The 24270-nt window shown below is 41.9% G+C and overlaps 1 protein-coding gene across 2 annotated transcripts in view; it reads right to left on the bottom strand.

Moving 5' to 3' along the window:
* The window catches only part of LOC138472740 (uncharacterized), a 128725-nt gene that overhangs the window by 27666 nt on the left and 76789 nt on the right, over nucleotides 1-24270 (bottom strand). The window contains exon 2 of one of the 2 annotated variants that reach the window (XM_069611062.1): nucleotides 17382-24022. The exons of the other annotated variant lie outside the window; for it this stretch is intronic. Within the exon in view, the coding sequence (XP_069467163.1) occupies nucleotides 22598-23827 (1230 nt within the window). The 5' untranslated portion in view covers nucleotides 23828-24022 and the 3' untranslated portion in view covers nucleotides 17382-22597. Of the gene's footprint in view, nucleotides 1-17381; nucleotides 24023-24270 lie in introns of those variants that run through there. 2 annotated transcript variants of the gene reach the window in all.

The following is a 24270-nucleotide window of genomic DNA, read 5'->3' as shown; positions in this document are numbered from 1 at the left end:
AGCAGCACCCGCTCGGCAAGGCGAGCCGAGCCCGGGCCAAACGCCGACAACGTTTAGCCCGATCCGCAGCAGGGGGGCGCCGGCCTTGCCTGCTAACTTTTATCCAAATGGTCCCGCTCCCCCTCCGCCCTCCTTACTTGGGTCCGGATGCAGTGTATCGTGGTCCCTCCGGATCTCCTCTCCCCGCGGCGTCCCGTTGTTGCTCCGTGTCGAGCAGCAGGATGTAGGGGCGGCTTCAGGTCTCAGCAGCGGGAGAGCACTGAGGGTTCAAGTTGTATCGGGAGGTCTGCTGGTCCGCCTCCACTCTGCCCCTCCCCTCCTTATCAGCGTCCCAGCCGCGTGTTCTGGATTCAGGCTGGGCGCGGGTCGCAGGCGCAGGCCCCCGCCCATCTGCAGCCTCCCGCCTCTCTGCCTCCATGGCTTCGGGTTCTCCCAGCCGGCTCGTGCCTGCAGCGTGGGTCGGCTGGTGTTTGTGCGGCTGTAACTTCGGGACCCTTGGTCACAGCTTGCCAGGATTTTTATGAGATGAATACGGATTTTCGGGCAATCCATACCTCTGTTTTTTAATGCATCAGGCGGCTCCAAAAAGGATATTTAGGCCCAGGATATCCTAGCGGAGCGGGAGCTCTGAAATCAGGCGGCCATCACTGCAGTACACAACAGCGCCCCTCAAAGAAGGGACATTCTAAATCACATGTAACAAGCCCATGGACACAGTGGGTCACATTCTCCGAGTCCCAAAAGTGCAAAACGGAGGCGCAAAAGCAAGGCGTAAGTCGTTCATGTCTCACTTTTATTTATTTATTTATTTATTTGTATATGGTTTGTTTAAACCTTTACAAAAGAATCACATGATAGAAAACAATAAATACCACATAAAAGCATTTTAAAATCAAGAACATTACATTATCGTCAAACATTTCTAAAAAAGAACTGTGTTTGGTGACTAAGATTTTAAGATTATATGTTCAGCATTTCATGAAAGAGAGCAAAAATTCTTTAAAAAGGCGATGATTCTTAATTTCAAGACTGTAGAGCTGTTATGTCGAATCTGAAACCATAGCATATCCGTATTTACACAGTGTAAGTGTACAATAAATTGCTCAAAGTATAGTATACGTTCTTTCAGTAACGCTGGACATAACAAAATAAGATGCAACAAGGTTTCTTCTGCCCCTTCTTCTTTGCAAAACCTGCACCAGCCCCACACAACTTTTAATATATTCCATCTTTTTAAGACATGATTTGTTTTAAGAATATCAAAGCGGAATCTCATAAAAGAGTTTCTAAAGTTTCGTGAGGGATATTTTTCCAAATAAAATTCCAACCAGGGTTTAAATTTCCAACACGAATAAGATTGACTGACAATTTTAGATTGTGCTACTGCATTAAGAGTTTGTTGCCAGTCATTACATTTCAAAATGTGTTTCACTTTTAGAGGATTGATTAATAATATATCTAGTGATATAACTGCATTCCCCAAAGTTTCTTCCATATATTCTTTCAATTTCATACAGAAGTCATTAGATGGATCGCTTCCAGCTAACGTATATAATGAGTTGGCATCAATCAATGAACATTTTCTCCACAATTACATCTTTTTTCAGACAATAATAGACCTCAGCGATTGTAGATCGAATTCATATCTAATCACTTCAATCGGTATATTCTTCGGAATAAAATATAATAGACCTTTCCAAATTGTACTTTCTAGTTTTTTCATCAAATCGGTATTTTCCAGTTCATAAAATTCCAGCCCATATACCAATTTAGGGATACATGACGTAGTATAAAATTGTTTTAGGGGTATTGCAGTAAATCTACCAAATTTAGCATCGATTTTGCGCATTTGTCTTCTAATCATGTCAGCTTCTACTCCTGTCTTTTCACAATCGCAACAGAACCATTACCTGAAAAATGGTATCCTAGATATTTAAAGGATTCTTGACAGGTGATTCTTTTTCCTTGACAAGACCAAGATAACCGTGCCTGATTTTTGTCGGTCTTACCTAGACACATAATGGTTGTTTTGTCAGCATTCATTTTCAAATGAATACTGGAAATAAAAAGTACAAAAGCATTTATCAGTCTCTGCAGACCCACCTTTGTGCAGTCCAAAAGTGAAAAATTGTCAGCATAAGCTAACCATTCCATTGAGATACCACCTAGTTTTGGTGGTATCAGTCCTTTACCTTTCATTTCCTTACCGGCTTTACAAACGTATAAATTAAACAACGTGGCAGCTAGTTTGCAGCCTTGTCTAAGGCCGTTTGGAATTGACTGTTGCGAAGAAAGCTTCCCTTCTGAGTTAAGTCTGATTTTGATTTTAGTATTGGAGTATAAATCAATATTCATTTCGAGGAGATGCGCGGGGATCGATAGATCTCTTAAAATTTCCCATAATGTATGTCGATCAACCAGATCAAAAGCTTTAGAAAGGTCCATTGCTGCCACAAAAATTGTGGAGCCTTGTTTTTTCAGAGCCTTAGATTGCAAGCTCTTCAGAACAAGACCTCCACAATCAGTGCCCGACTTTTTCGTAAAACCAATTTGTTTGATATCAAGAGCTTTACAGCTAGTAATCCAGTCATCCAAGTCTTTAAGTATAATAGACGTAAAAATCTTATAATCAGGATCAGATATCGCGATGGGCCTGTAGCTTTCAGGAGCAAACCTAGGGCCTTTCTTGTATATCAGAATCACAATGGCTAACCTCCATGATTCTGGAATAAGTTTGTTAGCAAGTATATCCGTAAACAATATATGCAAAATTTTTCCCCACAGGAGAACATCAGTTTTCAAAATTACATTCGATAAGTTGTTCGGCCCAGATATATTGCTTGAGGAGATATCCAAATCCCAATTAACCATTTCATTTTTTTGTATGATATTCTTTTTCAGTGGTTTTTCACAACAGGGTACTGCGTATAATGCAATAAAATGTTGTTTCCACATATTTTCACTAATCTGGATGAAGAGAATCTCTTTTTGCGTAAGCAAAGTGTCATTTAACAACAGCCAAAAGTTAGAAATATCCTTGCCTTTAATTGCTGCAAGGATTTTCTCACCGCCAGCCTGGTCTCTAGTCACTTTTCTAGAGATTAGCCAATTTTTATATGCTTGTTTTAAAACTTTAGTCTTTTTGTTTCTTTCCAATTGCGAATCGGTTCCATTTTTTAGCTTGCGAATTCCTTGTCTCAGCTCTTTTTGCTTAACTAAGGTCTGATTATCAAAAACATGTATGTGGGGTTTTTTCTTAATGTTTGTTGCCTTAGTTTGACACATCTTCGGTGTAATCGCATTTATGTAATTAGTGAAGCCAGTAGCCGACAAATGTGTTGCTGTGTCTTCAACCGATGCGTAGCTCCAATCTTTGTGTAATACAGATATGATTTTTTTTGTTTTAGTATATGACCAGTGTATTCTAGTGCCTGTAATATTGGTAAGTATTTCCTCGTCCTAGCTTGCATAGTATTCTAAATTTTCAGTATGTCGAATTTCTATTGATAGCAGGTTATGGTCGCTTGTAGGCATTTCTACCATGGCTAATTGCGACATATGTCGATCCAAACCATTAGTCACAAATAACTAATCTAATATCGAACCATAACCTCTGGCGTGCCATGTATGTTTAGCGTTGGATATTTTAGTTAACCCCATAATTTCCAAGAAATTCATCCATATTGCACCTCTCAGTCTGCTGTTACACGACATTGGTCTTGATTTGTTGTAAATAGATTCCATGTCACATAACAGAGCATCAATCTTAAAACTATCAAGGTTACATTCAGCATTTAGGTCCCCAGCTATTAACACAAAGTTGTTTGACATTGTTTTGCTCCAAACATCAATTTTGATCGTTACATTTTTTAGTTCTTTCAACAATTGAGTTTCTGTATGTTTAAGAGGGTTCCAATACACGTTAATAATGCATACATTGACACGCGTGTCTCCTAGTCTGATGTTACAAGTAACAGCCAAAAAAAATTCTAGGTCTGCCCATACATCTATATTTACCGCATCCATAGTAAATTTACAAGCAGTGAGCAGGCCACCCATTGATCTCCCTTTTTCACCTTTTACAGCAGGTATCTGCCAAATATCATAATTCTCCCAGGACAGTTGCGTAGTGGCCCATGTTTCTTGAAGAAGCACCACATCAAAATTAAACAGGTAATCTGTAACTTCTGTATTATACAACAACTGGGAGTGACCTCTCGAGTTCCAAGATGCTATTGAGGCTTTACCATTGTCGCTAAAGTGGTTTAACCAGAGTCTTCAAAGAGGCAATTGTGTCTTTTAGTGCAAGGGTTAAACCTCTCCATTCCAACTTATCTCAACCATTTCGGTCGCTTTGGTTGCTTCAGATTTAGATAGCGTTTCTTTCCCAAAATTAGAATGTTCGCTGCCTTGTTTTGAGTCAGGACGGATGTATTGGTAGATGTCAAAACCTTTACATTGCAGACTTTCGGCTTCTTTTGTCAACAGCGTTTTAACTAACGCCGATGGGATTACCAGGCGAACATAGTCAAATCTTTTTTGTGAATAAAGTCTACCAAAACAATTTCTGCAGGTGATATCAACTCAAGCGCAGGAATCATCGCAAATAAAGACATAATATAGGAACGATTCAATGTTAATTGTCTACCCTCAGCAAATAAAGTGGTAAGTATTAAACTTGGCAACTCGGCCATAGCTGGATTTTTCAGATCTAGAAAATCATTATCAGTCGCACAATTTTCATAATATTTTTGCGACTATCTCTCTACTAAGTAAAGATATGCATGTTCAAGTGGGCTTTTTTTATTTTCCTTATTGTTGTTTTGTTCCTCTAAGATTTTTCTTACAATATTAGTGATGTCTTGTTCATTGGGTATCACTTCGTATTCGGGACCATCATCACCTTTATGATTATCACTTTCCGTCATGTTAGGGGACTCAATGGTGCTAGGATCAGGGTCACTGCTGCTGCCTTTAAATCGTACTTTCAAAGTTTCACAGTCGAAAGTTTGCTTATCATCTTGCACCAAAGTTGTTTCGACATTAGTTCTTTGTTTCAAACCATTGTGATCATGAACATTATTATTATTTCCATGCTGTATAAGCCGTGAGGTAGCAGGTGTCGTTGGGACGAATAGTTTAGTCTTAGGGCTTGGTTTCAGGTGTGACCTTTGTCCAAAGTTACTGGGCACAAAAATTGTGAGTGGGCCTACTGTGTTTATCACCGAATCCTCATCAGCCTTATCTATGGGGTGTTTAGCTTTAGACATTACTACTGGCATCATAGAATTGGCTTTAAAGATTTCAAAAATATCAGCCATACCGGTTTTTAGTGAAGTCAGCTGTGATGCAATGTCTGAAGATTCGGTTTTCTTTTTCATGGAATCAGAGATGGTGTTTTCAGCATCATGATATCCTTCTTGTAACGGGTGTTGATTAACTCTATTCTCATTACATGTTACACTACTTACTTTTGTGCCTTCTACAATGTCTATGTGTTTCGTCTTGTCTGAACCTAACAAATCTTGACGTTCAGCTTCTATAATGTTTTTAAAGTCGACGTCTCTACATATTTACGTGATGTCTTAGGTTTTTTTTAAATTTTTGTTTTGCAGCTGTATAAGCCTTTTATTTCTTTTTTTGATTTATTTTGGTTCACATCACATCCTAGTTTATCAAAACTTGGAGGCGAGCGATGTTCAATAGCCAGAACCGATGTCTTCATCCCGGCCAGATTTATTTCAGTAGGATTATCATGTTTCTGAGAGTCTTCGATCACAGTCGCTTCTGGGCTAGATATTTTTTCCAGATAGACAGGTTTGTCATGTGACACTTTACAGATTAGTGGTTTTGCGGTTGATTTAGACAATATCTCATTAAACTTTGCTGGTACCTGCTGGACAGATATATTCATTTGTAATAGTAAATCAGTTTGCCTTTTTAGTTCACTCAAAATTAAGCGATTAAAAATCCCCATCAATGTACAGATGTCAGTGTTATCTGATTTATCCGGTAGCAGTTCGTTATTGAGGTCTGTAACTGGTGTGTCAGAAGTGTTGTTAGATTGAAAAGGGTCCATATCTGCAGTTCTGAACACACTAGGTGTGTCGTCGAACAGCTGGTGGATCGTTTCAGCTTCCCCTTGTGTATTGGCTATTTCGGTCCACAGATTTTTCAAGACCTCTTTTTGCTGAAGGTCAGTCAGATCTTCGGCAAACAAGGATTGCGAATTGCAATTCAATTGAGACCCTACATTCACCATGTCTTCACTTGTTTTCAAATTGTTTGAACAATTTATGGCACATGCCAACAATTCTTCTTCTTCATCAGATTGTTGGGGAGGAAGTGGAAGGGCAGCTGCCCGCGCCAGACTAGCTCTGTGCATAGAGACCACGGCAAAACAATCAGCTTGTGGGTCTTTCATGACAGTGGGGAGTTTAGACTTTTTACTCTTCAATATTACGTTGTCAGCGGTGGCAAGCAGCCTTTTTGACAGCCGTATTCTGAAATTACCTCTTTTGCAGTGTTAGACTCAGTCTGCGTTCTGTTTAGGTATGTCTTCGTTTGACACAGTGCGCGTAGTATAGCTAACAGCTAGCAGCGTACAGTGAAAAGTAAACAGTCCTTTGATGTGCTTCGAGGTGCGTGCGCAGGTGCGCTGCACCTTGGGTGGATATGGAGCTTGGGAGGGATGGGAGGGGGTGTGTCACAAAACACCAAACCAATGGCAGCTCCCTAAAAAAAGAAAACTTTTTTTTAGCGACAAGCTAACTAATTACCAAATCAACTACCAATCTGAGGTCAGGCAGTCCATTAACTAACAGCCTGAATCCAGGCAGTCCATTAACTAACAATGTGTATCTAGGTAGTTCATTACAACAACACGTTAATCACCTCCAGGCAGCTTCCGTGTTACACAGAAGGACGTCCTCCTTCGTTGCGCTTGTCTGGCAGATGGAAAGTCAGCTACACGTTGAATTCTGAACGGCGTTGCGGAGTACAAACGCTCGGCGGGACACCACAGTAAAACAGTCCTTTGATGTGCTTCGAGGTGCGCGCGCAGGTGCGCTGCACCTTGGGTAGATATGGAGCGTGGGAGGGATGGGAGGGGGTGTGTCACAAAACACCAAACCAATGGCAGCTCCCTAAAAAAAGAAAACTTTTTTTTTAGCGGCAAGCTAACTAATTACCAAATCAACTACCAATTTGAGGTCAGGCAGTCCATTAACTAACAGCCTGAATCCAGGCATGTCTCACTTTTACGCTTGAGGACATTTTCATTTCAGTTGAAGGTGGAAAAAGGTCACGAAGCGGAAATAACGCTCCTGCCTTGCATTATTCCTCCTTAAACAAATGGATTCCCAAGGAATCCATAAGCAGCTTTTAAAAGAATGCAGATTTCATAGGATTCCATACATGTCACCTGCAAAACGTATTGCAGGTGGCATTTACATTTTTTTTACAAAGCTGAACATAAAAGCAAAGAGTAAAGGGGAATGCCCCTGGTTTGACTCTTTACTCTAGCATTCTATTTTGAAAAAGCTGAAGGGTGCATGCAGCGGACCCAACAGCACATAAGTGCTAACGGTGGTGGCCCCCTGCATGCAAACAATACTTTTTACAAAATGATCGCTTTTGTATTAATTTTCAGTAACTTTTGAAGTTCAAACTAAGACATGGGACAATATACTGTAAAGATATAAGACTTCACAATGCAGTGCACTTATCCACATTTCAAAAATAAGATTATAAAAGAACAAGATAAAAAAAAAGAAAATATTGCTCGAGTTGAATTTAGATGAGTGCTTTATAAGCTCAGCTTTAAATATCGAATGTACACATTTCCAAATGAGAATGCAATTACTGATTGCAAGTACCAGCTATCATGGTCAATTTATGTTTCGGCTAACAGGGACTGCAAAAGAGTTGGGCCAAGCTTGCTTCAATGCCATAGATTTTCGGTTGTACTTCTCAAATTGAACATTTTTTTTAAGACATAGGGAGAAAATGGAATGTCAGTCTGGTGCTTCTTTAGTGAGGATTACAAGTAGAACAGATGCCCCTTTGCAGCGAGCTGATCTACAAAAATGTAGATGGTAGATGCCATGAGAACAATTATAATACCACAGTGGGTGATAGAGACTAAATGCTATAAAAAATGTAAGTTCAAATTGTCCAAGCATCGGAGAGGCCGAATCAGTCTTCTGGTGAAAGAAGGATATATGTGGATGTATTTGTAGACATAGGTACTTACTTTACACCAGAGTCAAACAACACGGATGGCAATTTACAGAAGGTCAGTGAGAAGAATTAGGCTCGATTCCCACTTCATACAGCAAAAATCGGAGGGGATCAGATAATTCAAGGGGTCCAATTCGGAGAAGCCTCACAAAAACTTTGGCTGTTTGCGGACGATATGCTGCTGGTGGTACAAGGATTAGACTCATCGATCCAAGCAACAATGGATCAAATCAACGTCTTTCGTGAGTACTCCTGGTATAAAATAAATTGGTTTAAATCTGAAGCGTTGCTGGCATCAAAGACCTGTAACAATCAACTACTAATGGAGTTTGGCTTCAGATGGTGTCTGGAGAAAATGCGGTACCTAGGTATATGTGGATCGTATGATGGATGTTAATCTGCTTAACGCTATTGAGACGCTGAAAAACGACCTGCGTAAATGGTATGAATTGAAGCGGAGTCTGTGGGGAAGAGTGAACGCTATCAAGATGACTTCCGTTCCTCGTATTAATTATATCCTGAGTATGATCCCAATAATAACAAGAAAGAAGCTAATGAAGAAGATGGAGAGTCTGGTACAGTCGCTCTTAGGGGAGGGGAAACAACCTCGGCTAAAGCTGTGGAAATTACAAGTCTCTGCAGAGAATGGAGGATTGGCAGACAAGGATTTTGAAAATTATCATTTGCCCTATGGATCCAGACATTTGCTACCTTTCATTGAGAACTCAACTGATGTTTGGACTCAGGCACAAACTAGCAGAAGCACTCCACCTGCACCAAGGGAATTGATAATGTCAGAAGACGCACATGGATGCAAATCATATGCTCCAACAACATTTTCAAGGGAGTGCTGGAATGGGCTTATCAAGCTCAGTAACAAAGGAGTGTCCTATTCAAATAACTTGTCTCTATGGCTAAATCCAGAAGTTAAACTGCAGGGGAAAACACTGTTTTGGCCTAACTGATATTTGAGTGGTATCCAATGGCTGGGTGACCTTTTCAAAGAAGGAAAATGGATCTCCTTTTTTTTTATTTTATTTTTATTTTTTTATTGTATTTGGTTAAAAACCTTTACAAAGAAAATTTTTTTTTCATACAAAACAGAATTTTCACCAGTTCATTTTCCCATTTTGACATGAATCACATACATTATATATGTTACCTAATTAAAAAGAATTTGTGCATAGCTAAACAACATTCCTACATGTATCACATAACATATTTATAGCTCATCTTATATCATTTATATCCTTTAGCTCAGATTCAATAATTATTAAAACAGATAACAATCTTAAAATGAGTTTAGTACTTTCACCAAGCATGCATCGCTGCCATAGTACTTCACGCGATAGGTTTGAGTTAGAGATTATATAGTTCCCAAACTTCGATAGTCTCAACATTTCAAAATGTTCACAGTAGATAACTAGATGTTTAAGAGACTCAAGAGAAAACATATCCTTACAAAAACGGCAAAAACCATTGTTAGATTCTTTATCAGAGGTGCCCCATTTGCACAATCGTTCATTGGTGTGAAATACATTCAATTTGAACCGTAAATAAATATTACGACCTATAGCAGAAGGAAACTGTGTAATATAACCAGCTCTATCTCCCAATTTTCTTCTGAATTGGGCAAATTCGTAGTATAAGCGGTAAGACCCAATTCTATCAGCCTGACAGCTCCAGTAGTAGCGATACAACTTTTGTTTGCAACTAGGTAAGCCTAGTATTAAGTCATCTTTCAGGATGCCCAAGAGAGCCATTAGATCGTTCATTTTTTCCGCGTATCGGGTCAGAGATTTCATACAACCCATGTGAAGAAATTCATTAAGGTCTTCATACAGTGAATTACCAGGGGGATCCAGGATTTTTGTATAGTTATTCAGGAGTCTCCAGTTCCGTTTGGCAGATATAGGGAGGATACCTAGTTCATGACGAACAATATCATTTGGGACTGATGCCGGCAGCCCCAAAACGCTTTTCCAGATCCCACCTTGAAGTGTGTCTAAGATATCGTCTATCTCATATATACACATGTCTAAATATAGAGTAGCGATGGTTCGACTTTAAGGAGGTAGAATTGGATGACAGGTAAAAGAGAAAAGCCACAGTATTTACCCATAATTATTTTCATCTGTGAAATTAGAGGTTTAGATTTCTCACATATTTTCTTTTTCCACCAGATTTTTGTGTAAGCATTCGATAAAGGATACCCTAGATATTTAATTTCATGTGTAATGGTGACCCGAGTATTTTCCATGAGCCAAGTGTATGGGCAGCTCTTTTTATAACCATCCCTAAAGATGATAATTCGGGATTTGTGGTGATTGATTCTCAAGTTATGAGTATTTGCATAGCGGATGAAAGCATTTAGTTTATGCTGGAGACCAAAAGGTGTTCTATCTAAAATAAGAATGTCATCAGCAAAACCAATATAGTTCAGTCTTGTGCTACCAATTAAGATTGGATAGATGACTTCTTTTGTCCAACATTCCTCTATGTCACAAGTATACAGATTAAACAGTACGGCAGCCAGAGTACAACCTTGTTTCAATCCAATTTTCGATGGAATTTTGGCAGTTAACATGCCTTCTTTATTAAGGCGCACTCTGTAGGTTGTGTCTGTATGGAGAAGCCGTATTAATGCGATCAAATAAGCCGGGAAACCCAACACCTCCATCTTCCACCACAGGTGTTCCCTTATCACGGTATCGAATGCTGAACTCAGATCAAGAGCTGCCATATAGACAGCACCTGTGTTGTTATGTTTGCAGTTCCACTCGATGTGAGATATCAGTAAAGCATTAAGAGAGCATCCCATGTTCTGACGAAAACCAGTTTGAAATTTTGATAGGATGGCATTGGTTTTCATATAGACTTGCATTTCTTCAAGGATCAGTTGGGAGAATACCTTAGAGGATGCGTCAGTTAACGCAATCGGGCGAAAGTTACCAGGGTCATTAATAGGGCCTTTTTTATATATGGGGATGACAGTAGCTGAACACCATGAACTAGGAATTGCTTGAGAAGAAAATATCACATCAAATTTGTTTTTTAAAATGGTAGCCCACAAGTGGATATCCGATAGAAAAAGACAAGCAGGGATGCCATCAGGTCCCATAGCCCTTGAAGGATTTAGTTTCTTAATTGCACGTGTTACATCTTCAATGCTCCAAGGGGAGCAATTAGGTATTGTATTTTGAATTTCAGTTTTGGAGTTGTTGTGGAATACTAAAGGTAACTCGTATTTCAGCCTAATGTAGTTTGCCCACTGATCCGCTGAGATGGCATTTTCTTTCAACCCCACATTATCGCCGTTAATCAGTCTTAATAAGGACCATATTTTGCGTGTGTCGTTTTTCAAAATATGATACATCATGTTCTGATTATCTTTCACATAAAGTTGTGTTTTTAGATTTTTGACAGCAGTTTTATGTGTAGCAAGGATTGCCCTTTTATGAGAGTAGTATTGTGTAGATTCCAGAGATAACCTAGATAGATGTCGTAGTTTAAAGTTTCTTAGCTTCTTTAATTTAAAGATCTCAATATCAAATTTATGTACATGATGTTTTACATCCAGAGCCGATTTTCTTTGTTTTGCTATTTGTAGTAAATGGAATTCAATCCTCTTTGAGATAAATTGATCTATATATAAAGAGTCACTCTCAGTCACTAATGGATTCAGATCAAGGTCATCTCTGAGTCGCTCTGATAGCTGATGGCATACAAGAGGGTTCCACCTCACAGATATGCCCGCTCTGTCATTCTCAACCATTTGTAGAGAACGATTAGAAGTCAATCCCCAACCTTCGATTTTTAGATTTATCAATATCGCATTATGGTCACTAAAGCCCAAGTTTAAAACATTTACAGTGTCAATTTCCAGACAAAGATTAGATGATTTAAAAAAATGATCAATATGAGAATGATGTCCTCCCCTAGACCATGTATATGTGAGATCCATCATTCCAGTGGAAATTATCTGAATATCCCAATTAAGAAAGAACTCCACCCATTTTCTCCCATTCATAGCAGATGTAGTATCTGTATGGGATTGCTGTCCCGGGTCTATATTGTGGATTAAACAGGAGGAATTAAAATCACCCCCCACCACCACACCAACTTCCTCATGGTGTATGAAGATACCTTCTAAGATGGAATCAAGAATATCGATGATATTATTAAGCATTATTAGCTTTCTATTCCAATAAATGCACATAAAAATGATATGTTGATCCTGTGGAGATACAGGGAATAGTTCTATAACTAATACATTGGAATCTTTATAAACCAGCCTGGTTGGGGATTTACAGGCGTTATTTACTAAAATTGCTAGGCCACCTGAGGGCCGACCCTTATTCCCTCGAGTAGCAGGTTGTGAGTAACAGACAAAACCTTCGACAGATAATTGAGATACATACATAGTTTCCTGTAGTAGAACTATAGCAGGGATCTTGTCGCTCTCGCATGAACCCCACCATCTATTAAAGTTAGCAAGCCCACAACAATTCCAAGACAAACATACAAATGATTGTTGATGATATGCCGGGCTAGGAAGATGAATTCGTCGCTGTTAATTGCGAGGCTGAATGTATGCCCGACAATGCAGCGGCCATTGCTATTATCTGTCGGACCAGGTCACCACTAATTTGTTGTGGCAATGATTGCATCATTTTCTGGTCAATTGTGGATGTTGGTACCAGTGGCTTATCCAAAAAGACCCTCGCATCTTCATCAGATTGGATCAAAAAAGGAGTTAAGCCAATGGAAACAAAGTTTTCCTTCTGTTCCCAAATAAGTTTCATAATCAGTCTTGAATATAGGCCACAGGTCATCCTGTTGTTATTTTTATCTGCAGGTCTTACCCAGTCTATATCATCAGATCTCAGAGTTCGCAGACAAGGTATTGTGTGAAAAGCTTTTAGCAGGGAAGAGCGATTCAAGTTTTGTTTAACATTAACATTCGGATCACTCTCCCAGCCAAGTATGTATGGAGGTTCGCGTATGGACTCAAATTCATTATGAACCGTCTTATGATTGTTAATGGGAGAATCTACCATTTTATGGTTTATCGTTTCCGCCAATGTCAGATTAGTATTTTCATTAGATGACTTGACTATGGGAGGTGGAATATTGGACCCCGGATCAACTATAGGGTCCTCCTTAGGTTCCTGGGATCGCAACAAGTCCCCACCCAATACACCCAACATCCAGGGTTCGTCGGAAGAAAAATGGTGAGAGGTTTCCAGTTTAGCCGATTGTATCTTAGAGTCCCTAGATACAGTGGCATTAGTTTTCACTTTGCTAGAAGAAGTTTGTTTCTTACTTATAGGATAGAATTGAGAGAGGGACATTTGTGAACCCCCACTTATGGATTCCGGGGGATTAAAACAAGATGAGTTAGATTGGCAATCAATCTGCTCCTCATTCATATGTACATTCACCTTTTTTTTTTTTATTATTATTATTTATTTTCCCCTCCCTATTTTTCTCATTGTTCTTCTCAGGGGGATTGATATCTAATAATACCCTGGATTCATCATCCAGCTGAGAAAGATTTATTATCTCCTCATTCTCAAAGGTGACTGGTATTACATTAGATTTCTCAACTTGTACAATCCTTGCCTGTTTTTTTATTAAGGCTAACGCTTTGGCTTTCCTTTTTTGGGCCCTTCCCGCCAGTCGCTTTTCCCTCCGGGTTAGGACTGTTATAGGCTTAGGTATCAGATCACCCACAGTAGGGTCAGACATTTCCACCATTCCTATCCGGGAACAATCTCCCGCAAGATCAATTAAGTCCGTCAAATGAGAGGGACTATCAGAACCATATGACTTGTTTGTATCATCTATCAATTGATCAACGGGAGTAGCTGTAGTCTCTATGGACTCTTTGTTCATTTTGTCTAGGTGCTGCTCAATTTTTTGAACTGTCGTGAAAACTTTGTGCAGATCATCCACAATTACATCGGTCTGTGTACAGATCGAATTATGTGATTGAGTCTTTAGTGTAGCCGCATATGAGCGCTTTGTCTGAGAAGGATTGTTGAAAATACCATCAAACTGTGTGGCACTATCTACCATATCCTTTTTCTTGTATTGTCTATCCGAGAGAGCTGCGACAGCATCACATGTAAACAGGAGGCCTTCAATTCTATTAATTTTGTTGGATAGTTCAGAAATTGATTCTCTCATAATTCCCATTTCATAATGAGAGCGCTCATGTCCCTTGTCCAGTAAGTTTAAGATTCTCGCGAGAACTGGGAAGTCTGAACTCAATGATGGTGCATCAAGGATGATGCTTGCAGATTGAGCATCATTATTGGAAGTATCTTTGTCTTTTCCATTAAGGCTCGACTGAAATTCTTGAATATCCAAATTCATTCGATCATTAATTGCTAATTGGGCACTAATGGCCTTTGGGGAACTCACCATAGGTTTGTTGGGAGATACATGGGACTCAAAGTCCATTTCCCAAGGCAATTTTACATTCTCGTCACATATGGGATCAAGATTTCTTTCAGAAGGTATCATGCCTTTTGTACTCAACATAAAAACATCTTCTCTCCCCACTAGTTTCTGATTAGCGGGCGTAGAAGGACCCAAAGATAGGCAGATGCGCTTACTTAACTCTGCTTCAATGATGGGGCCCATCATAGAGCAATCCACAACATTCTCTTTGTAAGGATTATCGCAGACACTATCAGATCCCATATCATTTCTCTGTATTGATTCAGTTAAGATAGTGTCATTGGGAGCGCTATTATTCAAATCCTTTAACTTGAATTTGGTGTTTCTGACAGACATATCAGCAGAGATCTCAGCATCACTACCTACACAGTGAATCATAGCTACGGCATCAAATTTGGGAGCAATACCCATTTCTGTAGAGACCATCGCTTTCTTATCAGCTAACATAATATCACTGCCCACTCCCACAGATGTCATATTATCGGGGTGGACCAGTGTGGTTGCACTCTCAACCAGAATATCTTGACTCACCGGTTGAGAAGATGATTGGGACAGAGGCTCAGTGAGTTTCCGTCCGCTTCGCAAACCCTTCACCATGCTGCTATATACAAGAAAAGAGATGGTCTATACTAGAGTATGGCCAAGACTCCTATCATGAGCGCAACCAATTCACAACCCAATAGGGAATCAGTATTTACTAAATTAGATGCAGAAAGGACATGTACAAAGGCTACAGATCATTAATATATTACCACCCTTACCACCCAGCCAAACAGCTCAACAGCACTTGCAGTGCACTTCCGGGGTGCGCGCGCGGGTGCGCGTGCACCCGGGTTATGAGCACGGCAGGGAGGGGCGGGCGGGTGGGTGGGAGGGGGCGTGTCACGCTCACAAAGGATCTACGTAGAAGAAAAAAAAAGAAAAGAATATACGTAAGTACCTAAAAGGCACTCGTTTTAGCATCAAAGCTAGACACAGTAGCACAGTAGCACAGTAACACCCTAAAGGAAGTCCAAACACAAAGCCCAATATCCAAGGCAGCAAGTCCAAAGTTAAGTTGTATTGTAAGTATTTACTCTGGTAATTGGAGTCCGACAGCCTGTTTCGCCGCGCTACGGCAATGTTGTTTCCTCTTGAGCATGGGCGCCTTCCCAAGGAGAGACAGGAACACACCAGCAGGTCCCACAGCTCAACAGCACTTGCAGTGCACTTCCGGGGTGCGCGCGCGGGTGCGCGTGCACCCGGGTTATGAGCACGGCAGGGAGGGGCGGGCGGGTGGGTGGGAGGGGGCGTGTCACGCTCACAAAGGATTCTGGTAATTGGAGTCCGACAGCCTGTTTCGCCGCGCTACGGCAATGTTGTTTCCTCTTGAGCATGGGCGCCTTCCCAAGGAGAGACAGGAACACACCAGCAGGTCCCACAGCTCAACAGCACTTGCAGTGCACTTCCGGGGTGCGCGCGCGGGTGCGCGTGCACCCGGGTTATGAGCACGGCAGGGAGGGGCGGGCGGGTGGGTGGGAGGGGGCGTGTCACGCTCACAAAGGATTTGGGCATTTGGGATATATATCTTCGGCCTATACTGAGATCCGCCCAACTTCCTGGGAAACGCGCACAGTCTCCAGCGGATTCATTCATCTGCAGCAAAGACTAGAAGACGACGGATGCAGACCCCCGGATGCTGGAGGAGGGATCAGGCAGGCTACGCCACCCTTTGACAGATTGAAAATGGAGAAGAAACTTGAGAATAGTACCTTCGGGGAATATAGAAAACTGAAAAAAGCTGTGGGGAATAAAATTCATGAAGTTAGCAAGGATTGAATGGATTGGTTGCAAGATTTCAAGCTGAATGGTCATAGCACCTCCAAGGTGTAAAAACATCTAGCACAATATAAGGTACCCAATGAAAATCTTTGGACAAATGGTCAGAAGTGATAGACTTGGAAATGAGTGTGAGCAGATGGAACAATATATGCAGGAATGTGTCTTTGACGTTGTTGAATCTAGGGGAAAGAGCAAGACAGATTAAGATCCTGAATAGGGTATACTGGACTCCACGGAAATTATATAAAAGGGGCTTATTAGAGTCAGAGGCTTGTTGTAAATGCAAACACAGAGTGGGATCTTTTGAACATATGATGTGGGAATGTGGAATCGTGAGGGATTTCTGGAGAGAAGTGACACTGACAATGAATAATGTTCCAATGATTGATGTAGAGTATGATTTTGAAAGTATTATTCTGCGGGAGGAGGAGCTGATTGCAGATCTAATATTTCCACAGAGATGTTGGTTCTTTAGAGCTTCACTCTGTGCTAAGAAAATTGTTTTGAGGAATTGGAAAAGTGAACAAACACCCTCTGTTTCAAAATGGTTGTCGGATTTGGTGCAGATGTCAAAAATAGAAAGGTCAATCTTTTGTAGGAACAAGAAAAGGGACCTTTATGAAGGGATATGGGATAGATTCCTGGATCTGTGACCAATGTTACTTTTCAGACTTTGTACAGCAGGATTTACCTGTAATGTGATTTATGTATATATGAATATGTAAAATGTGATGAGATACTGAATGTCATTTTTCAATTTATAATAAATGTGAATACAAAAAACGAAAAAAAAACAGTAAAACACAAAGCAAATTAAAATTGGGATATTTTATGATATGAACAAAGGCAAGACTAAATCATTGTAAAAGCTCTGATTTAACAAATCAATATGTACTATAAGTAGAAGTAAAAGAACAATAATAAATTACAAAATATCCCTTCTCCTAATATTATTTACTAAAGAAAGTGGTTGAAATGAATTTTTGCGCAACACAACAAAACTTCTACAAATTGCACAAGACCTTCACCTACTCACTTTCACAAAAACATTTCTTGCTGTCTCATGCCCACTTCCTCTGGGCGCTAAGTGGGAGAATACTTAGACTGATCATCAGACACAACCTCCTGCAGTCAGGTGACGTTATTTCACAAACTCCCGTACTAACTTGCAAACCAGCATGACTGACCAATGATGGTAGACTGAAAATATTTTGCCTATCCACACCCCTTGCCCTCCACTTCCACAGATGGTCTTTTTGCTTGATTACTGCCTTGAGATGGCCAACAAATTCAAACTGATGTTCACCCACACATTGAAAGTCCCATCTTGTCAGCAATTTACATCCCTCACAATACCATTCAAACTTGTCTTTGGCAGCAGAATCAAACATTTCGCCTACCACCTAATTTATATTACGATTCTCACATAGCCAAGATGAGCCTTCAGAAAATATGTTGCCTGTACATCGAGCTTGGAAATCCCTTATTCCAATCTTAAAGGACTATTGGGAGTACCTGGTGGAAGCCCTATTACCCCTATAAAAAACATATTTGAGTCACAACAGGGTGAGTTTGAATAACCCTTTATCTCACATCCATACAGCATCACAGAGCGCACCTTTTTCCATGAACACACAAAGGCAGTATCTAGTCTGCAGGCTCAATACTTAAAATGTCTTATAATAAAGTCTCCCAAAAGTCCCAGGAAAGACTTGTTTTTATCACAGCATTCTAGGCCGGGGGAGGGGGGTGCTCACTCAAAGGGTTAAAGTCTCTATGTGCTTTGAGCTGTCTGTACTCACTGTGAGGTTAATCATCTGACCTCTCTTTTTTCCCACCCTCTCACTTCCAACCCGCCCCAACTACCTACCTCACTACTCTTTCTCTCGTCTACTGTGGGGTAACTTTAGGGCACAGTTGGGAAATAAATAAACAACCTAACCTATTTAATATTGCTTGTTGCTGCCTCCTTTTCTCTCCTAACTCCAGTCCTAATTCACTGCCCCACTCTTTGATATGGCAACCAAACATGAAAAACATACAAACATTTAAATTGTATAAGAATGCATATACAAAGAAGAAGCCCTTTATGTATTTTAATTGGGTTAAATGGGTGTTGTGTCCTATCTTGCTGTGTGCAGAGTGGCACTTTAGCTCAGGGAATGTTAGATGCGTAGTTTGAAGAAGAGTTCTGTGTGAGCATTGGCAGGGGATTCAGCTGTAACTGTGAGGATGGCCGGTGGGTGTCTGTCTCCATTCAAAATAACTATTAAGACTAGTGGCCTCATTACAGGTTTGTACGTAGCCATGCCCTTAATAAGGGCATGGCTACCCCCAAACTCGGGTCCGGGTCCCCTGAATGGGGAAATACCGGGCCATTCCGACCTAGGAGGGCCCGCTATTTCCCCATTCAAGTAACCCGGACCCGGTACATCCCCATTCGAGCCCCCATAGGCTCAATGGGAATGAGGAGCAAGCTAACAATGGGCCCGTTAATGACGGGCCCGTTGTTAGCATGCTGGGCCGCTCGCGGGATCCGCTAAGGACGTCTGGTAAAACCAGGCATCCTGAGCGGGTCCCGCGAGCGGACCTCGTAATGAGGCCGTATGGGGTTAACGGCGCCGGCAGCTCTACCGGTTAACCCCATACCGGACAGGGTCGTAATGAGGCCCATATGTTATGCTATTGTGATTAATATTGTGCACTGTTGCCATTTGCATGGCCTCAAGGTGATCTGGCAGATTTAAAAGAGAGAAGGGTGGGTTAGGTTAATGAGCAGAGAGGGGAAAAAGCAAGATAGCTTTGCTCTTGTGTTGAAGATGTAGGCCGGAATTACCCAAGTCCTACATGCAGGTCTGTTTCTAAGTATGACATGATATGATATGATATGATAGGTTATTTATAACATGCTTAATACCCAGAGGTTTCCAAGCGCGCACCCAGAGATCGAACCTGTGTTGCTCCGTGTCGTCTTGCTTCCAAGGTGAGCACGTTGCCCCTGAGCTATCCTCCCAACACAAGTATCTTGTGCCGAGGGCATTAGAGGTATTTGTGGTCAGAGGGGAACTTTGCACAGACATGGTGCTAGGATGCATGGGCCAGGACTGTAATATGCAATGTGATTGTAGAGCTGCAGCGTTCTGTTATTTGATTCTCTTGGAAGGAGTATTCAATTGATATGTGTGAGGGGAATAGCTGCTATGCATATAGTGTGTTTGTGTGTAGAGGTTGAGGAAGGCATTGCAAGGAGGTTAGTGGAGGGTCTGGTGGGCAACTTGGAGCCTACATCGGGAGCGGCTATTGTAAGGCCTTGGCGTGGTACCCCTTGGGTAAGATACTTGGGAGGAAAGTTCCTGAGGCACGCTAGAGTGGGTTGGTCTCTCTGACAGTAGACAGTGTGAAGTGATTGGTCCTTTGTGAGAGTGGGGTCCACAGAGAAGAGTGGATAGCATAGGGAACATGCAGAACATGGTTCACGTAGACAGTGTGTGACAATGGTTTCAGAGAGGAGGTCAGAGGAGGGATTCCAGAGTGGGCACTGTCCTGGTGGGATCCCCAGGAATAACTCAGCCTGTTGTAAGGTGAAGCTGCAACATCTAGGAACCAGTCACCTGAAGTGCATTGGGCATCGGAGAACTAAAACACGGCAGGGCACTAATTGTATCGGGCACCATGGGGAGAAAAAGAATCATAGTGGAACTCCAGGGAGAAACATCACAAAGGGGCAAAGTTACAGTGAGACACACAGGAGCAGAATTGCAGTGGGACAAATGGGAACAAATCCCAGAGGGCAGAATCGCAGTGGGGCACCTATTAGCAGTATAGTGTTAGGTCGAATGGCGAGCAGGTTAGTGAGGTCCACAAACAATCAAGCCACATATAGCAAGGCATAGCATGGTTTAGCAAGAAATGCTAAGGGCATGACAAGGCATAACAAAGGAAAAGAGCCTGTCCTCCTCCCCACACACCTACCACAGACCTATGCAGACAGCTGCTATTTCTCTTTCTAACTTTCTCTCCCTTTTTCTTAGACACATTGTGCATTGAGTGCTGTAAGGATCTGGGATTTGGCAGATGTGGGAGTAGGCACTCTGGAGTGCCCACGTACTACCATAAGCAGAGTGCTGAGGATTATGGGAGGCATTCACTTTGGTTTCAGAGAATAGGATGCCTGAGAGATGGAAACCACAGTAGCTGTTGGTTGGCAGGATGAGCACAGCCTCAAATCTCACTCTAACTTGCTCAGTGAGCCCTGCTGGGACTTTTGCCTAACAGGACAATGCAAAAGTGGGAACACGCGGGGGCTCATATTGAAGTTCCCTGTAAAAAGACAGCGGGTACCTGTTACGATTCCGCTTCAATGTGCACACGCCCTCGCCGTATTATTTTTTTTTATTTGCAAGGTGGAGTGCAAAAGGGGAGGGAAAAAAGCAGCACACAAGCGTGTAGTGTGCAAATGAAGTAAATTCTGAATGACCTGCCGGCGCAAATGCTGGAGTATTTGTATGGCATAGATGAAATACAAATCCATTAAATGGGGCCGTGACGCAAACTGAATCCATAAAAGCCTTACAAAAGGCTTTTACGAACTCTGTTTACAATACACAGAGCACAGAATGAGCTCCACAATGTGTTTATGAGTTGATAAGGGCTGGAGCAAGGTTGGTTCCTCCAAGTAGTCTATCCCAGTGTCTCCAAAAGGCCTCAAGCCCCTCTCCCACATCACACAGGGCCACAGACCAAAAATGAATCTCCACCTGCACCCTCACCTGGTATTGAGGTGGCTCCATTACTTTAGATTCAGAACAATGCTGAAACACTGCATGGAGGTTTTTCACAGGGAGCGCAACGCAATGTGGAATTGGCGAGATAAAAGGTGGCGTGTGGATTCCGCAAAGTCACCCACAAAGTTAAAGGGGCAGCTGAGTCAGTTCACCATTCCAGCAATAATTGGAACCAATGCAAGAGACTGTAAATAGAGAAGGTACTTTTGTACCCCGGCCTCCTGTTGTCCGATGTGAAGAATGCATTGTGCTTTGTAACAGAGGGCTTATCTATTAACTGTGTTCAGGCTGCACACAACTTACTGGTGTGATCATGGTCTAACAGCAACACCTTTTGACACACAAAGTAGGTTTGCTCCTCTGGAGATTTTATAATGTTTTCTGGACTCTGATCAAAATTATCTTGGGGATACAGTACCAGTCTCTCAGCCTGTCTCTGACTGATTGAACGTACTGTTTTACTAATGGACCTTCAATTTTATTTCACTCCTCTCAAATCTGCTTGATAAGCCAGGCTTCCCGATGCTCCCTAACTTGTCTTTATAATCTCCGCCAGCGCACTGGAGGGCAAGACAAGTTTTTAACATTGGGCCTAAGAACTTGCTTTCAAGTGTCATTACTTTTTTTCCACACACCTCAGACAATGCCCAGAGGGTCTGCAGATCAATCATGAGATGCCTTATGAATCCCATGGTGGTTGGGGGACCTGTGAGATTACTGGTGGCATCATAGACCTTCATTCTTGTGATCTGTCTTTGAATTGTGCCACACCACAGACAAATGCAATAAAAATGATGAGCATTGGGAAAGCTGATCTTGGCAGTGGATAACCTGATGTACTAAGGGGGCATGGTTTGTGGAATTGATGAAAGCCCAATCTACCAAAAACCATTAGAATATGCATGATGTGCCCGCCACAACGAATCTGCAGAGGATGCTTAAATAAGACAAGACGCGCAGCAGTACATGCTTAGGGATATGCCACACAAACAATAATTCGGAGGATTGTCCATATAATGTTTGCCAGCTAGCATCGTCTATTCTACAAATGTGCTCTACCAACCCCTGCCACAATCCTGATACCCAGCATTGGAGCGATCCATGTAGAAGGGCTGACACACACACAGTTTTGCTAGTGGAACCGAATGAATCAGAAACACGCACATAATATGCACATGGAGCGCAGCTGTGCTAAAGTTCCCTATCCGACCCACTTTCCTGCAGGAGGTAAGTGGTTGATGGGGACCTATATCACCCTTCCCGCTCGTCCTGCTCTGGTGTTTCTAAAACCAGTTACCCTGTTTTAATTGCAAGGACACATACTGACAGAAACAAATTCCGTGCTCTAGATGCTTTGCTGCAGGGGCCTGCTCACCAAAGGGAAAATGCTTTTTTGCCAAGCAACAGGCATAGCCTGAAGAGAAGTGCACAAGGGCTCTCCTTAACATCTCCTCAGCCAATTGATTATCATTGCTGAAGGGCGCCTCAATCGTCCGTCTCCATTCTGCGAGCAAGACGTAGACAAAATGGAGCTTCCTGGATTCGCAGCTTATTAGGACCAAGGACTCTAGAAGAAGAATGTTGGCCTCCTCAGGTCTCTGAGTCATCTTGCAGTGTCTCTGTTTCTCAGTTCTTTTGCCCCAAAAGCAAACGCTAGCAATTGCAGCTGGCACAAGGGGACCAGCAATCATTATGCTAAACAATGGTGCAATAAATCTGGCCTGGGGTTTACTTTGTGGGTGCATCACAACAACATTCAGAAGATAAAAATAAAGACAGACGGTGCCTAGGTTGACAAGGAAAACATAGAATAAGACCCGGCAGGCTAAATATTGTATGCAGCTTCTCATAGCAGGGCTGGTGTTGATTGTTTGAATAGCTCTTTCATAAAGAAAGGGGTGTTCAATGAGCAGCTGATCCGGCACAGGTCTGGTGCTGAATGTGCCCATTTGCCAGATTGGGATGTTCTCCTTCACAGCACTCAGTGTCAGCAGGGTCTTCCCATTATAAAGTGCGCTGGGCTGGTAGGGGATCATGGTGGAGTGCCTCATTTGCTCTTTCGACATACACAACACCCGGAGCAATTTCCTGAAGAAGTGGAAGTCATCTGCCTCCAAGTAGGTCAGGTGATTCAGGTGAAGAGGAATGGGGCAGGGCTTAAGCATCACTGGGACAATGGGCTTCCTTTCCATGCATTCCTTCAAGAGCAATAGGTTGGCTTCAAACAGACACCAGCCGCTCCGTACAAAGTCCGGACTCAGCACCATCTGGGTCTTTTGGCTGCTCTGGATAGCCTCCTCCATGTTCTCAATGATGAGCTTCCCTGGGACAAAATCGCGTCCATGGTAACATACTTTCAGCCCGACGGCCTCCAGTTTTCCCAGAACGTCAAGGACCCATGGGGAATCCAGGCTACTGAAGCTGATGAAGACATGGTACTTTTCATTCTCGCCCAATGCTGGGATTATTGGGGCTATCTCTTCTTCCTGAAGATCATTCCATCTACAGTACATGAATCCACCACTGGAGAATTGCGACCCAAGAGATGGACTCTCTCAGAGCCTCCACCCAGCTCTTCAGGAGCCAACTCGGAGTCGTACCACTTTTCTGCCATTCTGTCAGTAAAAGGCAGTTATGAGGAATGTTTAAAACATTTTATTGCGTGGCTTTATATGTATGTATTGTTGCAAGCAGATCTTCATTAATATCTGTAAGACAAGGAGACTTGTCAGTGGAGGGCAGAAAGTGTAACAGGAGTACAATAATAAAACAGTGTCAGGGCTTTCAGCGTCAACTTACAATGATATATGCTGTTGACACCCAGTTTTATTTCTAACGATAAGGAAGAAAGATACAGTCAGGGCAAGCTGCCAAGCTTCGGAACACTGCATAATTGTCAACTGGTTGTCCCTAGGTGGACAGAAACATTGATAGCCATTTGGCAAGCAGCACAGAT

This window comes from Ambystoma mexicanum, chromosome 8, assembly GCF_040938575.1.
Source record: "Ambystoma mexicanum isolate Mex_15411 chromosome 8, UKY_AmexF1_1, whole genome shotgun sequence".
In the NCBI taxonomy this organism is placed as follows: Eukaryota; Metazoa; Chordata; class Amphibia; order Caudata; family Ambystomatidae; genus Ambystoma; species Ambystoma mexicanum.
Note: the sequence above shows the minus strand (reverse complement) of the source record. Positions and strands in the feature narration are given on the sequence as shown.